Genomic DNA, 18,355 nt, shown 5'->3' on the forward strand with positions numbered 1-18,355 from the left:
ACATTCTGAGAAATGCATTATTAGGTGATTTCATGGTTGTAAAAATATCATAAAGTGTATAATAACAAACCTAGACATTATGGCCTACCACAGACTTAAGCTTTGTGATGCTCCTAGGCTTCAAACCGGTACAGCATGTTACTGTACTGAATTCTGAAGGCAGTTATAACATAGTGATAAGTATTTGTATATCTAGATATAGCTAAATATAGAAAGGTTCAGTAGAATTACCTTATAACCTTATAGGACCACTATGCTATATGCAGTACATCTATAACTAAAATGTTCTTACAAAGTGCATGATGTATTATTACAGCCTACACTTTCACAGTGCAGGAAACTAAGCCAGAGAGAGGTTGAGTCATGCAGTTATACATGATGACACATCATACAGGCTGACCATAGGATAATGCCCTCAACCACAACCCTTTGTCACCCTGCCATGTGACACATGAAAACACAGATTCTGACACAGAGGCACAGTAGGAAGAGCACTGAGCTTGCTGTCAGAGCCTCGGCATAGCTGTGTGTCCTTTCTGGGCTTCAGTTACCCAGCTGTCAGGTCAGGGGCACAATCGGGATAACTAACCACGGGCCCTTCCAACTCTGGACTGCGAGGGGCCGGGCTTAGCATCCGCTGACAGACAGCATGATCTTCCACTATGGTGAGGGCATGAGGACAGCCATGGCATAGATTCATTCATGCCTTTACTTCTGAACTGTGTGACCTTGGGAAGATTGCTTAACTCTTCTAGGAGACAGTGCAACTCCTCTAGAAAACAGTATCATCTCACCAAACCCTGTGAATTCACTGTCTCTTTGCGTGAAGATCAGATGACTTGAAGGGTCAGAAAGCCTTGTTCTCTGAATGCTGGAGCAATGTCTTATCCTGGAGAGCTGGTGCAGGAGGTCATCCACATGACCTTGAGACCAGATCAGCAAGACTCCAGATCCAGCTCTAACTTCCAGTCCACATAATACCTCCAGGAAGATGAACCTTTTCCAAGAGGCTTGATGGGAGCTAACAGAATTGTCTGTCTGGAAAGTTCATGTGTGGACAAATAATTGTAATAGCACTGTTCAGTAAGCCCTAGGCCACTAGTACCAGGCCATTGTCCCATTTAACCCCTATATGGAAATATAATCTCCTTTATACAGATGAAGAAATGGAAGCTCAGAGAGGTTAAGTGACTTGTGCAGGCCACACAGCCAGTAAGGAGTGAAGCAGGCTGTGAACCAGTTGTGACACTAAAGCCTGCACTTGGCCTAGGCTACCTTCTGAAATTTCCTCTTCACAAAGAACACCTGCAACCCATCTAGGTCTTGACTCCTGGGCCTCTAGTCTCATCTTACTTCTGATTGAACATCAAGTTACAATTCCCTGAGCATATAGCTGGAGGGACCAGCTATAGGTAGCAATGATCAGTCCTCATTTTTCTCAGTGACCACCACATGCCTTCAAACTACAGAATATGCCATCAGCCCTGCATAGGTGGAGTCAAAATACTTCACCTGGGACCTTTAATTGCTATCTATAGTCAGCTTGCCAAGATAATGCTGGAAACTTCACTCCATCTCACTATTCACTGTACTGGCCTGAAGTAACCAAGGGCTGGAATTTGAAGGAGGAGATGCAGCCTGACCTTGGGAGAAACTTCCAAAGATTCAGAACCAAGTTAGAACAAGAAGCTCTCAGATGTAGCGAGAGTTCCATTAGTGACATGAGGCAGGTCAAGACTGATGGTTTCTTTTGGGCATGTCAAGGCCAGCACTGCTGAAGGTGTGTTGTTATCCATGCACTGGGGCCAGTCTGCAAACTGTTCCCAGTCTGAAATATACACCCTAGAACAAATATGCAATATTCATAAATCTTTTATTTTTCTGTGATTTTGCTTTTCATATGTGTATTTAAATATAGTCATATATACATATATTTGATTTTCATAAGTTTTTTTCATGTTTATATTAATAATTTGCCTATTGAATATAAAAAGTAGATTTTGTTTTTATATTTCATACTAATTCATTTTAGTTCACTTTGCCAAAGCTTAGGTGTGTTACAGATGTCCATGCCATTGTATCTCTTACATGTATAATGCCTTTTTTTTAGATGGAGTTTCCCTCTTGTCACCCAAGCTGGAGTGCAGTAGCATGATCTTGGCTTCTTGCAACCACTGCCTCTTAGGATCAAGTGATTCTCCTGCTTCAGCCTCCTGAATAGCTGGGATTACAGGCACTTGAAATCACTCACAACTAACTTTTGTATTTTTAGTAGAGATGGGGGTTTCATCATGTTGGCCAGGCAGGTCTTCAGCTTCTGACTTCAGGCGACCTACTCACCTTGGCCTCCCAAAATGCTGCAATTACAGGTGTAAGCCACCATGCCCGACCTACTGTATAATGCTTTTACATTTTTTAGCTGAGATAGGTAATGTGATTTGCCTTAAGGCTCTCTGTGTAAGATGATAGGACATGGTACCAGCACACACGTGTCTGATCTCAATGCAGTCCCTCATCCCAGCTCTGTTTGGTGTCAGGTTCCTTTATCCAAGGCACATAATATAAAACAGAGTTAGAATAAAGTCAACTTTTATTATGATTAACATATTTTATTTTTGAAAAAACAAATGCCCTATTGGGTCAGGATTGTATGGAAAACAATTCCAAGTTTGGACACTTTCTACCTCTGGGAGCAGGGCTTTCCCCACCTCAAGCACAGCAGCTGCACTTGTCCAACATCCCTTTGCAGACACATCCCTGGGCACACTTGGCACAGCCCATAAGGCAGCAGGAGCAGCAGCCTGGAGAAGAAGGGGAGAGTGACAGGTCACAGAAGACTTGACCAGGCACCTCCCTGCCCCAACAGCGGGCCTGGCCCAAGCTGACACCCAGACCCAGAGGAGCCTTAGTTCAGGATAGTGTGCTCTGTCGGGAGACAATGCATCAATTTTTGGAGTGGAAGTCTTCCTATTGTAATAACCTACCCTGGGCTAGCATAAATGACTCCATTTTAGCTGTAAACTCCAACCTGGCTTCCCCCTCCTTATCACAGCCCCTTTGGGTGCATAACTGGGTCATGCTGCACTTGGAAGCATTGAAGTGTACTGTTCTTAACACTTGTATCCTGCTTGGCATATCTCCCCCCACCCCTCATTGTAAGAAAAACGTTTTCCTTTGATCATTGTGTAGAAGGCACATGATCACCCCCTTCTTGGTAATTGTATGGAAGCGATTGTGCCCACAGACCTTCCTCTAACCTGCTTTTCTGCTTCCATAAAATTCCACTTCAGCTAGGTACTCTCCTCCCCTACCTAAATCAAGGTATAAAAGATAATCAGGCCCCTTCCTTGGGGCCAAGAGAGAATTTTAAGAGTTAGACCTCGCGGTCACCGGCTAATTAATAGACTCTTAATTTGGAACTCAGAGCATGGCGCTTTCCTTCTAACTCGCTCAGTTACACTATGAAAAAGATGCTCAGCCCCACCTCAGCCCAGGACAGGGCAGAAGACTGGACAGGCAGTGACTGGGGTCTGTGGGGACAAAGGAAGGCCAATTCCCCAGGTCCATACACTTCTGTGAGGAAAGTCCTCAACTATCAGGTCTGTGCTTGGCCAGCTGGTGCATTCTTGTGTCCTCAGTTTCTCCATTGTAAGAATGAAGGTTGGGTGGGGATCAACCATCTCTAATGTTCTTTCAGCTCTGATCCTGAATCCGTTTCAGGGGATGTGGGAAGCTGGTGGTTGGCGTGCTCCTCCCTGTGGACATCAGATCCCTCCTCTGACTCTGCCCAGCCCCCAGATTCCCAGGGAAGGCCCCATGCTCACTCCTCTTGCAAGAGGTGCATGTGCATGCTTTGCATTTGCAGAAGCTGGCATATAGGCGCAGGAGCCACCTGCAAGGAAGAAAAAGGCAGTGAATGGTGAGTATCGTGCAGGGTTAGGAGCAGCCCCTCAGCAGGCTCCTACTCAGTGCATGGGAAACCTGGTACCCTGTTCCACGCAGTCACACAGAAGCCCAGCCTCCGTTTCCTCCCCCACAGGCTCGGATGGGCAGATGCACCCCTAATTTTACTCCACAAGACCTTATGTCAGTAATTCCTGAGAGGCAATGCTCCCTGCCTCTCATCCACCTCAGGCAGCTCTAATGCTGGGTCAGTGCCCTGGTCCCAGCCCAGGACCCCACTGGCTATCAGGGTGACCTGGCAGTTTTGAGTCTTAGTCCTCTCTCCTCAGAAATGGGAGGCACTGGGAAGATGGCCTAAGTGGTGATGAAGGGGCTTGACGGGGAAAGCACCAGAAGTGCGAAGTAAAGGAGTCCACTTTAGGAAGAGCCAACATCCACCTCCCTCCTGTCCCAGGGACATTGTGTTCTCTGGCATGAAAATGGAGATCTTAAGTCCCGAAACGCGGCATCTCTTACTACTGGAGCAGGAGCAGTTGGGGTCCATTTCGAGGGGAAGTGAAGCTGGAGTTTCCAAGCAAGAGGCGAAGAAGCAGCGGGGCAGTTGGGAGGCGTGGTCAATTCTAGAACAGCGCGCGCTCAATTCACAGCCAGAGGAGGGGGCCAGGTGCAGAGCACTCCTCCCGACACCCACGTGGAATCGTCAGCGCCAGCTGTCCTCACTTGGGCTGTGCGCAGCTGGCGGGCCGGGCACACCATCCCCTGAGTGTCCCAGGGTGGGCCCCCGGGGGGCCTCCCCTTTGGCGCCCGCTTGCGTGGGAGGGGCTGTGCTGCCGGAGGTACGCGGCGCCCCTGCCACCCTGAGGGCCATTTTCCATTCCCAAGTCGTCTTGCTATCCACCCACTCTCCTCCCTCCAGTTCTCCTCTAGCTACGGCCCCGCTTCGCCTCCTGAGTCCGTGTGCAGCTCCATCCTGGTGCTCACCTTCTGCTTAGGCGGGAGCCTGGAGCAGACCTAGCGAGCTGTGTGCAGATGAGTGGCAGCAGAGGTGACTTTTACTTCTCCCCCGCCCTCCCCACGCATTGCCTGTCACTCTTCCCACTTAGGACCCTCAAACTCGTTCCCCCTGAACACAGAACGCGGCGACCACGCGTCGGCCCCTCTCTCTTCCTTCCCTGCTCCTTGGAGGTGATCACAGGCACATTTGTCCGGGTCCTTTTTTGCATATAATTCTCTGGGACTACCCGAGGCCTGCCTGCCTCCCCACTGCAGGATGGCAGTTTTGAAAATGAGGGATGCTCTCCAAAGAGGATGACTTTAGGTGACATGCAGACCCTGCTTTCAATCAAGATCAAGAAGAGAAGTGGGTATTTCTCCTCAATGTTTTATCATGTGACATTTAGATTTTGCCAGGCCTTTTAAAATCATTCATTCCTTGAACACTCCCAACAATCCTAAAGGGAAATACTATTTTGAACCTGTTTTACTCATCTGACAACTATGAAAAAAGGTTTACGTAACTTGCTCAACATCACAAAGCTGAAAACTTGTCACTGATTTTCAGCTTGCCTCTCAGGAGAAAGTGTCCATGATCAAGCCTTGCTTTGGCACAGGTATGTCGTTAGCACTTCTCTATTGCTGAAAATCTTTTAAACAATGTCAAGCCACAAGCTCAACCATGGGCTGTGACAAAAGAAATCCCTATGTGTAATATATGTGACTATAGATGTGTAGACAAGACATACATTTCCAGTTTTTCTTTCTTTTTTTTTTTTCTGAGACAGAATCTTGCTCTTGCCCAGCCTGGAGTGCAGTGCTGCACATCAAACAGCATTCCCTCCACAAATGGAGGGACTAACTTGTCATTAACAAGACATCCAGGAACTTTTTTCTTCCTAAGCCATGCTCAGCAACCTGCACAGTCTGCCATGGCTGTGTTCTGAGAACTTCTGTAAATAAAGTATTATTAATTGGCCAGGTGCGGTAGCTCAAGCCTGTAATCCCAGCACTTTAGGAGGCTGAGGCAGGTGGATCACGAGGTCAAGAGATCGAGACCAACCTGGTCAACATGGTGAAACCACGTCTCTACTGAAAATACAAAAAAATTAGCCGGCATGGCGGCACGTGCTTGTAATCCCAGCTATTCAGAAGGCTAAGGCAGGAAATTTGCCTGAACCCAGGAGGCAGAGGTTGTGGTGAACTGAGATCACACCATTGCACTCCAGCTTGGGTAACAAGAGCAAAACTCCATCTCAAAAAGAAAAAGTATTATTAATTATGGAGGTGATGAAATCAAAAGCAAAATTCCAAAATAACTTTATCTGCAACACACAATCACACTGCATCTTGCTGAGAGCATGCTGGTTTGAAGTAGTCAAGGGCTGGAATTTGTAAGAAGAAGAAACAGCCTGACCTTGGGAGAAACTTGCAAAGATTCAGAGACAAGGGTTCAGAGAGTGTCCTGAGTGTGCTGTCTGTGACACTGGGTAGGCCAAGCCTGATGGTTCCTCATGAAAATGTCCCGGCCTGTGCTGCTGAAGGTGCATGGTCCCCAGTGAGACCAGTCTGCTGTTTCTTGTCTGCAATGCAAATTATGTGCAGAATTTGTAAATCTTCAATTTCTCTCTTATTTCCATACATATTTATTGATTTTTTTATGGTAAAATGTAAAAAAATGGGTTCTGTATTTTGTGTTTCATTATCTTCATAGTTGATACTACTTTATTTACAAAGGTTTAGGTCTGGGATGGATAAAAAATGAAAACTCTCCCTTTACTATGGAGTTTGAGAACCTCGTGTAGGATTCAAGCAACTGAGGCTTAGAATCAACATCCTGTGGTCACTTTCAAGACTAAAATCTGATGACAAACTAAACTTGGACAGGGAAGTCTGAGAATAAAAATGAGGAATGGAGAAGGCTCTGTGCAACACTTAACATGATTGGAGGTGATCGTGTATGTCCAGTCCCCATGTGATCCAGCACAGTGCAGGGGCATTTTACAGATGATGTAGCTCAGTGAGTTAACCAGGCTTGCCTGAAGGTGCTCTGACTGTAAGGGACTCATATTTCCATCTAGAGCCCAGTCTGTAAACTCCCAGTTCAATCTCCCACCCCAATCCCTTATTGCAAAAAACAGAAAGGGAACCAGAACCAGATTAAGTCTAAGTGTTCAACTATTATTCACATATTTCAGAGAAACAGGAATGTAACAATGGGTCGGTGTTGTAGAAAAAAAAAAATCCTGGATTTTTTGTGTCACTCTATTTATATCTGGGAGCAGGGCTGTCTGAACATCAGGCACAGAAGCTGCACTTCTCTGATGCCCCTTTGCAAACGCAGCCCTGGGCACACTTGGCACAGCCCACAGGGCAGCAGGAGAAGCAGCCTGGGGAGAAAGGTGAGAGGGAGAGGTCAGAGCAGACTTAGCCAGCAGACTCTGATCCTACCCCATCAGAGGTTTGGCTTGACCCCTGCCTCCAGCCCCAGAGGATCCTTAGTTCAGGATAGCATGGCTTTGTCAGGAGACAACTGGTGGATATTGGGGTGGGTCTTCCTATGAAAAAGCTGCCAAACCCCACAGGAGCCCTGGACAGGGCAGAAGACTGGAAAAGCAGTGACTGCCTACAGGGACAAAGAAAGGCCAATCCCCCAGAAGAATGCTCTCAGGGTCAGCCTCGGGCTCCCTCCCAACTTTAGCCACAGCCTCAGATTCCTGGAGATGGCCCCACACTCACTCTTCTTGCAGGAGGTGCATTTGCACTCTTTGCACTTGCAGGAGCTAGGGCACGTGCAGGAGCCACCTGCAAGGAAGGGAAAAAGGCATTGAGCCCTGAGTGAGATGCAGAAGGTATAGCAGTGCATCAGTGAGTCTCCAGTGCCTCCTCCTGTGTGCAGGGGCAGCCGGCAGAGCTCCTTTCTCACTCAGCAGAGGAAGAGAAACTCCCTGTCCTCTCCCTTCATGCTGGGTAGAGCAAGTACCCTCCTGTTTGCACTCCAGAGGAAAGTCTCAGGCTCTGGGCGCAGCTTGGGAAGACTGTGACTTCGACTTTCTGTCCCGAACCCCAAAGCGGCAATGTCCCCTGCCTCCTATCTAAAGCAGCTGCTCAGAGCCTGGTTAAAGCATTAGGGCTCAGCTGGCAGCCCATGACCAACTGGGTAATGTGGAGCAGGACAGCCTTGAGCCTCAGGACCCTCAACTCTGACATAGAGGCACAGGCAGGAGGAAAATGCATTTAGGAACCTGGCCAAGAGGAGACCCCTGGACGAAGTAAAGAAATCCCCTACAGCGCAGATCACAAAATATGACCCCCTCAAACCCAGGAACTCTACGGTGCCTGGGAATTTGGCATCCCAAGGCACAGAACTCAGGCGTCCTTTACCAGAGGCACAGGAGCAGTTGGGGTCCATAGCAAGCTGAGGTGAGACTGGAGTTCCCAAGCGAGAAGCAAAGAGACAGTGGAGCACATGGAAGACCGGGTGAAGCTCAACAGTTGGCAGGTGTATTTATAGTCAAGGGAGGGAGCTGGGAGCAGAGACCCCGCCCCGCCCTTGCACCCGCCCCACTTTGTGTGTGCTGCCCACGATCCTTGGCTGGAGTGTACACAGCAAACAGGCCGGGCACAAAGTAGCCTGAGTGCAGCTCAGTGTACCCCACAGGGCCGCCCCTTTCCCACCTGCTCACCCGGGAGGCGCTGTGCAGCCAGGTGGGCTGCTTCTCTCACCTGCCAGGCCTTTCTAGTTCCTTGAGATTACCTGCTAGTCCCGCCCCTTGGCGTTCCCCGTGAGCCAAGATCCTGACCTTCGCCCCCACAGCCCCCGGTCTGTCTGGGTTTTGTCAAGAGCTAAGCCTTTCCGGAAGTCCGAGTAAAACCCCAGTCTCGTGGTCAACTGTCTGGATTGGCGGGAGCAGGGAGCACAGCAAGATAGTTGTGTGCAAAGGACAGGCTGAGGATGTGACATTCGGATCTCTGGCTTTGCCTGTCCCTGTCCCCTTTGCCATGTCAGTCCTTCAGCCACGTTTCTCCTGTGCCCAGCAACACGGAAGAAACAGGGTCCTGCCTCCCTTCTTTCCATTCTCCACACTTGAGATTCTGAATGGGCACATTTGTCTGTGTCCTCCTTTTGCATAAATCTCTCCAGGGTCTCCCCACAGCCTAGTCACCTTCCATGTATGAACTCTCACATACCCCAACATCCAGCCACTGCTTTTGTAGTCAGGGAAGGGGGCTGGGCACAGAGGACCCGGGGCCTGCCCTTGCACCTGCCTGGCTAGTCAGCGCTCCCATAAGTCCTACTCTGGGCTGTGCACAGCAGAAAGGCTGGGCTAAAGGTCCCCTGAGGGCAGCTCAGTGTGTGGGTAGGAGACCCCGCAAGTGCCAAGACAAGGGTCTGAAGTCTCAGCCAGACTGGGGTGCAATGGTGCAATCATGGCACACTGCAGCCCCCAATTCCTTAGCTAGATGGATTCTCCTGCCTTAGCCTCCAAGTAGCTAGGATTACAGGCTTGCACCACCACACCTTCCTTGTTATGTGTTTATTTATTTATTTATTTATTTAGAGACAGATGTTTCCCTATGTTCCCAAGGTTGGTCTCAATCTCTTGGTGTCAAGTGATCCTTTCATTTGAGCCTCTCAAATCACGGGGATTATAGGTGTGAGTCACCCTGCTAAGCCTGATTTTGTATTTTGTGTTTGATCTCATGATTTTCATTATTAATATTATTTTATTTACTAAGGTTTAGGTGCAGAATGGATAGGAATTAAAAACCCCTCCTTCACAGAGGAGTTTGAGAAGCCCCATGTAGGATTAAAATAACTAAGGATTTTGATTCCATCCCCTGTATTCACTTTTGAATCTGAAATCCAAAGAGGAATTGAAGTTGGGCAGACAAATTGGAGAAGGAACAGGAGGTATTGAGAAGTTTCTGTGCCACATTTGAGAATAAGGTGATCCTGTATCCTGGATTTCCACCAATGACCTGATGCAGGGATATTCCATTCTACAGAAGATGAAGCACATTGAGGCAGCCTCGCTTGCCTTAAGGCTCTTGGATTGTTAGGGGCTCACATTTTCATCTAGAGCACAAAAGTCTTCACCCCCAGTTCAATCCTCCACCCCAGTGTCTGATTTCCAAAGCACACAAGAGAAGCTGAAGTCAGAATCAGGTCTAAAATATTTTATTATCACTCACATGTTTCATAGGAAAAGGAATTTAGCAAATAGGTTACAGTGGTATAAAAAATCCAGATTTGTAAATATGACTGTTTACATCTGGGAGCAGGGCTGTCCTGGCATCAGACACAGCAGCTGCACTTCTCTGATGTCCCTTTGCAGAAGCAGCCCTGGGCACACTTGGCACAACCCATGGGGCAGCAGGAGCAGCAGCCTGAGGAAGAAGGGGAGAGTGAGAGTTCACAGCAGACTTGACTAGGGACCTTCCTGCCCAACAGAGGCCAGGCTGGTGGCTCCAGCCCCAAAAGACCCTTAGTTCAGGATGGCATGGCTTTGTCCGGAGACAACTGGGGAATATTTTGGGTGGGTCTTCCAGTGAGAAAGCTGCCCAACTCCACAGGCACCCTGGACAGGGCAGATGACTAGAAAGGCAGTGACAGCTTTTGGGGACAAAGGAAGGCCAGTCTCCCAGAAGCATGCACTCAGGGTTAGCCTTGGGTTTCCTCTCAACCTTAGACACAGCGCCAGATTCAAAGAAAAACTTAAGTCTGGGCGCAGTGGCTCACACCAGTAATGCCAGCAATTTGGGATGCTGAGATGGGCTGATCACTGCAGGCCAGAAGTTCAAGACCAGCCTGGCCAACATGGCAAACCCCATCTCTATTAAAAATATAAAAATTAGGTGGGCATTCTGACACAAGCCTGTAATCCCAGCTACTTGGGAGGCTGAGGCAGGAAAATCCCTTGAACTTGGGAGGTGGCGATTGCAGTGAGTCAAAATTGCGTCACTGTGTTCCAGCCTGGGTGACAGAGAGAGACTTTGTGTCAAAATAATAATAATAATAATAATGGCAAGTCACCAACTCAACCATGGGCAATGACAAAAGCAATCCATAAGTATAATAAGCATATGTGTGTGTGTGTGTGTGTGTGTGTGTGTGTATGCACCCACACATACATACATACATACATACAAATGCACATGTATATGCTTTTCTGGCTATCTTCTACATATGGATAAGACTGATTTTCTTTTTTGGTAGTGGAAGAAAGTTTGCTTTTTATAAAAATATATTTTAAAAAATTTTAGTGATTTCAATGTGAAATGATAGATAAAATGTGCACGTGGCAGCAGAAATGGCAGTCATTCTATATCTGACATGAGGTGCAGCATCTTGCTCACAGCTTTATAACCCTGTATTGATGACATATTTGTGGGAACAGTGAATGGCTCTCTTTGGTCCACAGGACCCATGTTTGAGTGGTAGATGACAATGACAGCATACACAGCTAGGCACACCAGGCCTGGCTGCTTTGTCCGTGAATAAACTAATACCCCCTATGCTATGTGTAATGATTTTTTAAAAAAGCAATAGCTAATATTACAGACTACTCACCACTTGTCAGGAATCATTCCAAGTTTCTTACATGTATTAAATTGTTTAATCCTACAAGCCAGATGCCATTATTATGCACCTTTTACAGGGGAGGAGACTGAGCCACAGAGAGGTTGTGAAGCACAGCTAAGTGGCAGAGGTGGGACTTCCACTCATGCATGCTGATGGCAACATCATGCCCTCACCCACCACTCTATGCCACCAAGTCGCAATGAAGATGAGGACACGGAAAATCTTGCCCCGAGGCAGCAGTGGGAAGCACATTCAGCTGGCAGTCAATGTCCCTGTGCACAGCTCTGTGACCTCTCCGGGCTTCAGTTCTCATCTCTCAAGCCCAGTGCAAAATCAGTCTATCCCAAAGCATGCTTCTAGATTTGAACCAGGATAGGCAGAGTTTAGCATCTAGTGATGTGCTGTTCACCATCTGCCAGCTGTGACGAGGACGACAGGCCAGGGTAGCAGCAGTTCATTTATCTTTTTACTTCTGAGCTACGTGGCCTTAGGCAGGTTGATTAACTACTCTGGAAGGCAACACAGGCACTCCAGGCCCTGCATATTTGTTGTCTTAGTTCTGAGGGCTGTGGCTCTCATTCCCAAGGTTGTGTGAAATTCCAATGATGTGAAGGGTGAGAAAGGCTGTCTGTACAAATGCCAAGCAACAGCATCTTATCACATTCCTCCTGGCAGGATCACTAGGCTGCATTCTCATTCCCAGCATCTAATCCAGAGTCATGCTTCCAAACCCATGAGCCTTTCTCCAGGAGGTTGTTGGGATTTAACAAAATTTGTCTGTCTAAAAAAGTAGAGGCTCCATCCTGGCCCTTGCACTCACCCTGCTGAGTCTGCATTGCCTGTGGTCCTTGGCTGGACTGTGAGCAGTGACCTGGTCTGGTTCATGACTGTCTTCACCTTCCCTGGACACCATGTGCAACCCCAGCCTCGTGTTCAACTTTCAGGATCAGCAGTAGTGGAAGCATAGGGAGAGAATTGTGTGCAAAGGACTGGTGAAGTCTGTGACCTTTGGATTTCCAGCCTTGCCTGAGTCTGTCTTCACCTGTGTCCTTCAGCCACATTTCTCCAGCACAGCAACAGGACAGACACAGGGCTCTGTCCTCCCTTCCATTCTTCACTCTTGAGAGGCTGAATGGGCACATTTGTCCTGGTCCTCCTTAGCATAAATCTCTCCAGGGTCTCTCCACAGCCTAGCCGGGCACCCCACTACAGAATGGCAGTTTGGAAAATGTGGGATGCCCCCAGAAAAGGAATCATGCAGATTCTGTCTTCAATTAGAAAGCAATTTCTTTCCATATTTATATTATGCTACATAACATTAATCCGTGTTAGGCCCTGTTTAGTCACTTTCCATCTTTGAACCCTCACAGCAATCAAAAAGAGACATACATTCTATTTATAAACCCATATCCTAATCTGGACAATGACAATATAAGGAGGTCAAGCCACTAGCTCAGGGTCAGAGGGCTGGGAAGTGGCAGTGCTGGGTCTGAATCCTCTCAGCTTCCAACGGGAGAGGGCAGTGATGACGCTTCCCTTTGGTCTAGGTAAGTTCATTTCTTATAGCTTTAAATCTCTAAACAAAATCAAACATCAAGGTCAGTCCTGGAAGCAAAACAGAGATGCAGAGGGGATATGAATAGGGAGAATTTGATGGCAACATTCTATGTCTGGAAGTTAAACTGATTCTTTTTTCAGCAGTGCTAATGAGTTTGCTTTTCATGTAAATATATCTAAGAAAATAGAATTATTTAAAAGAAAAATGTTGCATCACATATTGGTGCAGGTGGTAGTGGAACTGGCAGACACCCCTCTGTTTCTGTTATGGGGACAGGGACTGTCTTGCTTGTGGCTTTATATTTCTGGTGTGAATCTCTATTCTGTGGGAAGAGTGCAGGACTTTGTTCAGGACCACAGAGCAATGCTCATGTGGCTGATCAAAAAGAGGACACACAGGGAGGGACACCAGGCCCAGCTTTTTTGTCTAGAGTAAAAATGTCAAGTATACTATTGCCTGAGTTCATTTGAGTGGCGATAACCAGACACCTTAGACTGGATACCTTAAAACAACAGAAATCTATTTCTCTCAGTTCTGGAGGCATGGAAGTCCAAGGTCAAGGCACCAACATTTGGAGTCTTGTGAGAGTCCCGTTCCTCATGGATGTCTCTTTCTTGCTGGGTCTTCACATGGTGGAAAGGGTTAAACAAGCTCCCTCAGGCATCTTTTATTAAGTCGCTAATCTCATTCATGAGTGCTTTGCCCAAATAACATAGTCACTTTCCAGATGCACTACCTCTTAAAAGCAACAAAATGAAAGTAAGATTTCAACACGTGAATATTGGATGGACACAAGCATTCAGGCCATAGCAGCCATGAATAATAATAACAAAATAGTGGTTAATATTACTGACCACTGGTCATGTACAAGGCACCATTCTGAGTTCTTTACATCCATGAAATCATTTATCTTTACTAGTCCAACCCTATTACAGTCATGTGCCGCTTAATGAGAGGTATGCATTCTGAGAAATGTGTCTTTGGGAAATTTTGTCATTGTGCAAACATCATGGAATGTACCCACACCTAGATGATAATGGCTACTGCACATGTAGGCTGTATGTGGTAGCCTATTGTTCTTATGCTTCAAACCTGTATACTGTTAGGCAATTTTAACACAATGGTAAGTATCTGTGTAGCTAAACATAGAAAGGTACAGTAAAAATACCATATAATAGGCTGGGTACAGTGGCTCATGCCTGTAATCCCAGCACTTTGGGAGGCCAAGGAGGGTGGATCACAAGGTCAGGAGTTCAAGACCAGCTTGGCCAACATGGAGAAACCCTGTCTCTACTAAAAATACAAAAATTAGCCGGGCGTGGTGATGCACACCTGTAATCCTAGCTACTCAGGAGCCTGAAGCAGGAGAATCACTTGAACCTGGAAGACAGAGGTTACAGTAAGCTGAGATCACACCATTACACTCCAGCCTGGGCAACAGAGCAAGACTCGGTCTCAAAAACAAACAAACAAACAAAAACATATAATCTTAAGGGAACATCATGCTATATGCAATCCGTGGCTAAAATGTTACGTGGTGCATGACTGTATTATACCTCTTTCACAATGCAGGAGGCAGAGCTACAGAGAGGTTGTGTTACCCAGATATAAGCAGCACAGCTATGAATTGCACTCATACAGGCTGACTGCAGCATAATGCCCTCAATTAAAAAACTGTCACTCTGTCAGGGGAAAGACCAGGACACTGAAATCTGGCACAGAGGCACAGGGGGAAGAGTGTGGAGCTGGCATTTAGATTCCTCTGCATGGCTCTGTGACCTCTCTGGGCTTTGGTATATTCTTTCTCAAGTTAGGGAAACAATTGGCCTTACTGACCAAGGGCCCCTCTGGCTGTGAACTGTTAGGAGCAAGGCATAGCAACCAGTGACATCGTATCTGCCAGCTCTGGGGAGGACATGAGGACCTCTGTACCATAAGTTAATCCATTCCTATACTGCTGAGTTGTGTGACTTTGGGCAGATTCTTAACTACTCTAGAGGAGAGTGCACCCCTGCACAGCCAACTTCTGTACACTGTTACTCTGGTTCGTGTTAACATCAAATGACTCACAGATGGGCCTTTCCCTAGGAGCTTGATGGGAGCTAACAGGATTCTCTCTCCAGAAGGTCCGTGTGGACAAATGATTATAACAGGACTGTTGATTAACCCCAGCCAGATGCCATGCCACTGTCAAATTTTATCCCAATGTGAAGATATAATCTTTCTACAAATGAGGAAATGGGGACTCAGAGAGATCAGGTGACTTGTGCAGGCCACACGGCCAGTAAGTGGCGCAGTGGGCTGTGAACCCAGTTGTGTGACACCGAAACCTGGGCTTGGCCCAGGCTGTCTTCTGAAATGTGCTCTTCACAGAGGGCATCTGTGGGCAAGCATGGTCCTGACTCCTGGGCCACAGGCCTTATCTTCCCCTATGGCTGAACATCACATAGAATTCAAAAAGAAAAAGAATAAAAAATACAGAAAACAAATAGCAATTCCCTCAACAAATAAGCAGGGCAACCACTGTTGGCCTAATTACCAGTCACAGCCCTCATTCCTCCTTAATTAACAGCAAAGCATCTTCAGACCACAGAATATGCCATCACACCCCGCACAGGTGGACTCAAAGTACATAATCTGGAAACCAGTTTCTATCTACAGACATCTTGCCAGAAAAATGCTGAGCACTTTCTCCTCCATTCCTGCTCATTCAGCTGGCCTGAAGTAACCAAGGGCTGAGGGAGAGGCCAATTTCAGCCTCACCTTGGGAGAGGTACAGATTCAGAGCCAAGTCACAAGAGGGAGTTTTGAGGTGAAGGGAGACTCCCATCAGTGGCATGGTGCAGGTCAAGATTGATGAGTCCTGGGTGAATGTCTCCTCCAGGGGTGCTCAAGTTGTGCTAGCCATGCACAAGGACTGATTGGATGACTGTCTCCAGTGTGAAATGTACACTCCAGAAAAAATGGGTAGTATTTGTAATTCTTTTATTTCTCATGTAATTTTGTTTTTCATATATCCACATGTTTGTAGGTAATTGTTTACTTGTTGAATATAAAAATAGATTTTCTCATGATTTTATCATACTAAAACAGTTTATCTCATCAAAGCTTAGGTGTGAAACAGATTCCTGTGCCCTTTTATGAGCTGCCTCCCTCCTTTCACATCTGCCAGTGATTAAGTGGACTAAGTAGTTCAACATAGAAAGGCACAAAAAAACACACCATATTATCATCTTATAGGAATCTCTTTTAGCTGAAAAAGTGACCTGAGACAGGGAACCTAATTTTCCTTAAGCCATTCAGCATGCAGGATGATTAGGAAATGGTCCCAGCATCTACATCTTCGGGCAATACAATCACCCATGCCAGCTCTGTTGAGTATGAGGCCCTTTATTTCCAAGGCACACAAAGAAAACCAGAGCCAGAATAAAAGCAACAACTTTTTTTTATCATTCACATATTTTATAAAAGAGAGACAAATATAGTAAGGCCATGGAAAAAAATTCCAAATTTGTTTAGGTCACTCTTCCTACATCTGGGAGCAGGGCTGTCCTGACATGAGGCACAGCAGCTGCACTTGTCTGATGCCTCTTTGCAGATGCAGCCCTGGGCACAGTTTGCACAGCCCATAGGGCAGCAGGAGCAGCAGCCTGGGGAAGAAGGAGAGAGAAAGAGGTCAGAGAAGACTTGACTGGAGACCTCTCTGCCCCAACAGAGGCCTGGCTCAAGCCCTACCTCCAGCTCCAGAGGACCCTTAGTCCAGGGTGGCATTGCTCTGTCAGGAGTCAACTGAATCTTTGGAGTGAGGGTCTTCCAGTGAAAAAGCTGCCCAGTAAAACCTATACCCAGGAGAGGACAGAAGACTGGAGAGGCAGTGGCTGGGGCTACAGGGACAAAGGAAAACCAGTTCCCCAGAACCATGCACTTAAGTGAGAAAAGTCCTGAAGTATCAGGTCTGTGCTTGGCAGGCTGGTGCATTCGTGTGGCCTCAGTTTCCCTACTTTAAGAATGAAAGTTGGGAATCAACTATCTTGTGTTTTTCCAGCTGAGATCCTAAATCAGTTGCCAGGAAAGGAGAGGTGGAAAGTTGGTCACTGTCCTGCTCCTGCCCGCTAAGCTCTGGGTTTCCTCCTCTGACTCTGCTCAGCCCCCAGATTCTCAGGGAGGACCCCGAACTCACTCTCCCTGTAGGAGATGCAGGTGCACTCTTTGCATTTGCAGGAGCTGGTGCAGGTCCAGGCGCCACCAGCAGGGAAGAGAAAAAGGCAGTGAGCAGTGAGTGTGGTGCAGGGTTAGAAGCAGCCCCTCAACATCTTCCTGCTCACTGCATGGGAAACCTGTTACCTTGTTCCCTCCAGGCACGTGAGGCCCAGCCCCACCTTTCCTCCCCACAGGTTCTGATGGGCAGGTGCCCTCTTTTTCATACCACACAAAGACTTAAATGGGGAATCTTGAAGAAGCAATGTCTCCCACCTCCCTACCAGCCCAGGCAGCTCAAGTGCTGAACAGAGCACTGGGTCCCAGCTCAGCACACCTCTGGCCTATGGGTGACCTGGAGCAGGGGCGGTTTTGAGCCTCATTCCTCTCTCCTTGGAAATGGGAGGCACTGGGGTAATGGTAAGGTTTTCAGTGATAATAATAAAGGTCCCTGGTAAGAAAAAAAGCATCAGAAGTACAAAGTAAAAAAACAATCCACTTTAGGTAGAGCTCAAAATGCACCTGCCTCCTGCATTTTTTAATCCCTTATTAAAAATTGGGGATCCTAAAGGCCCCAAACCCTGGCATACTTTACCAGTGGTGCAGGAGCAGTTGGGGTCCATCTGGAGAGCAAGTGAGGCTGGAGTACCTATGCCAGAGGTGAAGAAGTAGGCAAGCCAGTGGGAGGTGGAACAGAGAGACCAGGAGTCCCCTCTGGCTTTGTAGTTGGGAGGGGTGCTGGGTTCAGAGGTCTCCCACCCTGGGTCTGGCTCTGGCTTCTGCAGTGTCAGAGGCACCATGGGTTCAGGGCCCAGCCAAGTGGAGAATCCTCCCTAGCATGGCTAGTGCACACCCCGGGGTGGCCCTTTGGCTCCCACTCACTTTGAAGGGGTTGCATGACTGGTGGTAGGTGGTGTTGCTGCTATAATCCTGGCCCACCTGAATTTCTCAGAGATTGTGGTCCACTCCTGCCCCTGCGCAGTCCAGGAATCCAGCCTCAGGTGATCACAGTGTCAGCTCAGCACCCTGCACCAGTGACCTGAGCCTCACCTCTGTTGGAGTCCATGTGCAACCCCAGCCTAGTGCTCATGTCCCTAGATAGGGAAGTGCAATGAGGG

At 47.5% G+C, this 18,355-nt stretch overlaps 1 protein-coding gene across 4 annotated transcripts; it reads right to left on the reverse strand.

The window, feature by feature from the left end:
* Positions 1-2,635: 2,635 nt before the first annotated feature.
* LOC103790482 (metallothionein-1E-like) lies at positions 2,636-17,860 on the reverse strand. 4 transcript variants are annotated; one of them, XM_078370523.1, is made up of 3 exons: positions 17,833-17,860; positions 7,636-7,701; positions 2,636-2,801 (listed from the first exon to the last, which is right to left on the reverse strand). In XM_078370523.1, exons 1-3 carry the CDS (start codon positions 17,858-17,860, stop codon positions 2,710-2,712), a joined length of 186 nt encoding a protein of 61 aa, XP_078226649.1. In that variant the 3' UTR covers positions 2,636-2,709. The 4 variants fall into 4 exon arrangements, 3 of the variants coding, with proteins under 3 accessions (XP_078226649.1, XP_078226648.1, XP_078226647.1); XM_078370522.1 differs by lacking the exon at positions 17,833-17,860 and adding an exon at positions 8,281-8,308; XR_013534698.1 differs by lacking the exons at positions 7,636-7,701; positions 17,833-17,860 and adding exons at positions 3,825-3,892; positions 4,420-4,504 and having other exon boundaries at positions 2,664-2,801.
* Between the last annotated feature and the right edge of the window lie 495 nt (positions 17,861-18,355).

Source organism: Callithrix jacchus, chromosome 4, assembly GCF_049354715.1.
Source record: "Callithrix jacchus isolate 240 chromosome 4, calJac240_pri, whole genome shotgun sequence".
In the NCBI taxonomy this organism is placed as follows: domain Eukaryota; kingdom Metazoa; phylum Chordata; class Mammalia; order Primates; family Cebidae; genus Callithrix; species Callithrix jacchus.